At 40.0% G+C, this 3,916-nt stretch overlaps 1 protein-coding gene across 1 annotated transcript; it reads left to right on the forward strand.

Moving 5' to 3' along the window:
- Positions 1–1,400: 1,400 nt before the first annotated feature.
- On the forward strand, positions 1,401–3,184 carry LOC146580268 (placenta-specific gene 8 protein-like). Its single transcript, XM_085269580.1, has 4 exons — positions 1,401–1,538; positions 1,772–1,882; positions 2,094–2,239; positions 2,681–3,184. The coding sequence occupies exons 1-4, from the start codon at positions 1,463–1,465 to the stop codon at positions 2,774–2,776; spliced, it is 429 nt and encodes a 142-aa protein (XP_085125706.1). The 5' UTR covers positions 1,401–1,462; the 3' UTR covers positions 2,777–3,184.
- Positions 3,185–3,916: the final 732 nt, after the last annotated feature.

Genomic DNA, 3,916 nt, shown 5'->3' on the forward strand with positions numbered 1-3,916 from the left:
CTGATCAGACCATTGTGACACATGAGGGGTAACAAACAAAACACAATCATAAATCACAAACGATGCAGTACAATCTGGTTTGTTAATAAACTAAACACTAAAGAAGAAAATCAAAACCCCCATTAAACCCTAAACTCAAATATTTAATTAAATACAAATACTTTGTTTTTAAAGTAAAGAAAACACACATTCCCCCCTTCAGCAGGAAGTGGTGGTGTGGTCCAATTATCTTCCTTTGTATTTAATGGTTTCAAACCCTGGTTACCATTTTTTGTCCAGCAACGCCCAGGGATGATGGCAGGTAAGAAATAAAAAGACAAAAGTTAGTCAGAAAGCAAAGAAATTAAGTAGTATGAATACATAAGTAAACTAAATGTGCGCGCTTACAAATAGAACAAATGTATCCAAACCAATCAATGAAGTTATTGGCAACTAAAATGTATTACTATGTTCAAAATGAAGAATGAAAATACAAAAGTTACCGACTTTAGAGTGTGGCCACGGGTTTGGCCATCACAACAATATTCCAGTGATGTTAATAATAACATTTTTGGTTTGGCAACATTTTTTACATCAGACATCTTGTAGCCTGATGTAAAAATCCTAGATCCTTGTTACAGCCCAGAGGACCTGGCAAACATGTTAGCCCCTGTGTTACTGAAATACATCAACCTTTTAGGGATGCTATAGACACATGTAAAGTCTGCTGAAGAAATAAACAACGATGAGACAGCTGGAAGCTAGCTAAAACTTTTCATGTTTCCATATATTTTTTGGATACAAGTTAGTTAAATGCAATTCAATCTAGGTGTCAAGGCTGTCTGCAGGCAGGCAGGATAAAGGACCCAATATGCAGATTCGTTGAGGCGGAATCCAAAGTCCACTGCTTTATTGCAGGCCAAGTCACAAAACGGAACAAAACTTAAACTGAACCATGACCGCTGAGAACAGAAACACACAGGCCAATCTGAGGGTACGACACAACACTGACACAAAGAAACATAGGGCTTAAATACACTGAGGAAGTCATCAAGGAATTAGAGACAGGAGGGGAATACAGCTGGGAGGAATGAGACCTAATGAGAAAGGGGGAGGGACGCTAGGTAACGCTGACATAAGACATAACCCTTCAAAATAAAACAGGAAACAATTCACAAAGACGCAGACTAAGAAACACGGACTTTACACAGAGGGAACACACGGGCAAAGGCTAAGCACAGAACTAAACCTTAAACCAGAATAAAGTGAAACATAGATTTATAATAATAATCAACAAAGCACAACAAGAGAATCAGAAAACAATCCATAATGCAAAATTAAACGAAAACATAAGAACTCAGAATCCTGGGTCAGAATGACCCAGAACCGTGACACTAGGATTTTCTTGTCATCCATCCAAGCATCCATCCATCGCCTTCTGCTTGTCTGGGGTCAGGTCATCAGGGCAGCAGCCTAATGGAGGATGCCCAGATCTTTCTCTCCCCACCCACCTTCTTCAGCTGATCCGGGGGAACACCAAGACGTTCCCCTGGATCAAGGTGAATGCAGTTTATAAACTGAGTTCATGAGTTTTAAAAGATATACTCATAATTTTAGTGTCAAAGGTTTTTGCAGTGATTTACACTAATAAGGAAATGTAAAAATATCCACACTATGGACAGTAATATCTCAAACCAGCTGTTATCTTTTTCATATTTGATTTCTCCGTACACAGAAGCAACAACCACTATAACCCTTCAATGCGTCTCCATTTCTACCCTCTTTCCTCCAGAAATGGCCGTCTACCAGCAGCCCACCCAGGTAGTGACGGTCACCACCACTAATCTAAACCATGGGACTTGGAGCACTGGCCTCTGTGATTGCTTCAGTGATATGGGCACTTGTAAGTTAATCTAGCAAACTCTATAAACAGTAGTGGTTTTTGCATTAACACTCTCCACAGACTTTTATTCAGAGAGTCTTGAGTATCTGAGGATCTAAAGTTGGGGCTGAAGTCAGCATATAAAACACAGGATGCACAAGCCAGTAATGAAAGGACAACTTATTCAAAGTGAAGTAAACGTGTTTCTGCATATTCTTCTTCTTCCGTCAAGGTTGCTGTGGCCTTTGGTGTTTTCCCTGCATGCAGTGTGATACAGCCAACAAGCACGGCTGTTGTTGCTGCCTCCCAGTCCTGGATGTATGCTGCGTGGTGTCGTCTTTGCTCCGCAAGTCCATCAGAGAGCGCTATGGGATCTATGTAAGGCTGGGAGTGGGGGAGGGTCAAGGTTATTATTGTTAGCTAAAAACTAAACTGAGGAGAGATAACCTATAACAAAGGCCGTGTGAGGTGTTGAGGAACCAGGACACCCTGATAAGAAGTGGGCTCCTGGAACAAGACAGCATAAATGGGTCCTCGCTTACTCGCTAACGGAGATTTGCCACATTAATGCGGTTTTAACTCGCTAACGCTGACAGGACTAATATATATATTAGTCCTGTCAGCGTTAGCGAGTTAATGCGGATTGCCCCGTGCAAGGCGCATTGACCCTCCCTCTTAATTATTCAATTATAATTAAAATTTAAATCATCTGCGTACTTAGTTTTCATGAATAGTTGGATGGGCCATTGCTATGAATTGTGCGATTGTGCTTCATTCTTGTCTCTCACTCTTCTCCTCTTCCTCTTCTCCATCCTGCAGGGCTCGTGCTGTGATGACTGGTGTAAAGCATTTTGCTGTTACATGTGTTTCTGGTGCCAGATGCATCGCGAGGTGAAGATCAGGAACGGCCTGTAGCTCACCATCTCAATGATGGTCACCACTCAAGTTGTCAGAGGACAGTATGTAACCATTTTGGCGGTTTGTTGGGTGAATATGACAAAGTTATTTGGTATAATTTTAAGATGACACAATAAATATGAAAAGTTGATTTCTGCTTCTACACTATTAGGCACAAACAAAGAATTTAGCCTGACACACAAGCTGCTTTTTCATCGCCACTTTAAGAATTTCTAAGTTCCTGTGCTCGTGTGGTTCAGTGCAATATGTAGAATCAAGATTTTTTTAGCTTTGGCAGCACGTTGGGTATAAAATATAATTGAGAACGTTTGTTTACTCTGGCCAGAAAAATCTGTGTAATTTCACATGCTCACAGTTATTGTAATCTTTCTGAACTTTTGCTGAAATAAAAAAATATTCATCTTTTTTGCTCAGGTTTCTGTCTTGATGTCAAGTCTGAATATTTGAGTCCTTGCCTCTGTGTTAATTAGCATCCCCTCATGTCTCCTCACTCTCAGCTCTCTAATATTTCTAGTATGTTTTTTTCTAGTATAGGTTTTGGTTAGTTTTTTCGGATCCCCTTTACATTCTTGCATTTTTCATTTGCTCATCGTCCAAATAAATGGTTCATTTTCAGTTTAACCTCACCTTCCAATGAGTGTGCATTTTGGATCATGAACACTCACCTCTTCAAGTTTTGACAACTCACCCTTGACTTCTAAGTTGGATTCAGCTTATTTTAATTTTATTTATCACATATCATAGTGACAGATCATCATAATTGCTTTATATTGTAAAGAAAAGACCCAAGATTGTGTTCAGCTGTGCGTTTCAGTCAGGTAAAGACAATACTGTTCTCCACCAAGATACCCGATCTAGCACCACTCTGCTTAACAAGCTCATCATTAGATTTTAATCACATGTAAACTTCTCACAAAGCACAAAGAAAAAGCTTCCAACTAAACCCACAAAACCTCTGAAAGTTCAGGGAAACCCACGAACCCATGAAAGCAGTTATAGCTGTGCTCACAACCACACAAAGTTATCAGGTCATGGGGGTGTATTTGTTACACATTTAAATCCCTAAAAACCGACAGTTAGGGGATGCAACATGTTTATAACAGCAGCAACAAAATGGATCTCCTAGGGTAGTGATAC

Source organism: Mchenga conophoros, linkage group LG3 (assembly GCF_057382185.1).
Source record: "Mchenga conophoros isolate Kocher_MC1m ecotype Shallow Benthic linkage group LG3, M_conophoros_male_GT1.1, whole genome shotgun sequence".
In the NCBI taxonomy this organism is placed as follows: Eukaryota; Metazoa; Chordata; class Actinopteri; order Cichliformes; family Cichlidae; genus Mchenga; species Mchenga conophoros.

Bases quoted from the DNA above. Each gene is read 5' to 3' on its own strand.
- LOC146580268 (XM_085269580.1), top strand. From the start codon at position 1,463: ATGCCCAGATCTTTCTCTCCCCACCCACCTTCTTCAGCTGATCCGGGG. The intron at 1,539-1,771 runs GTGAATGCAGTT...TCTTTCCTCCAG, and splicing joins AGACGTTCCCCTGGATCAAG to AAATGGCCGTCTACCAGCAG. The intron at 2,240-2,680 runs GTAAGGCTGGGA...TCCATCCTGCAG, and splicing joins GAGAGCGCTATGGGATCTAT to GGCTCGTGCTGTGATGACTG.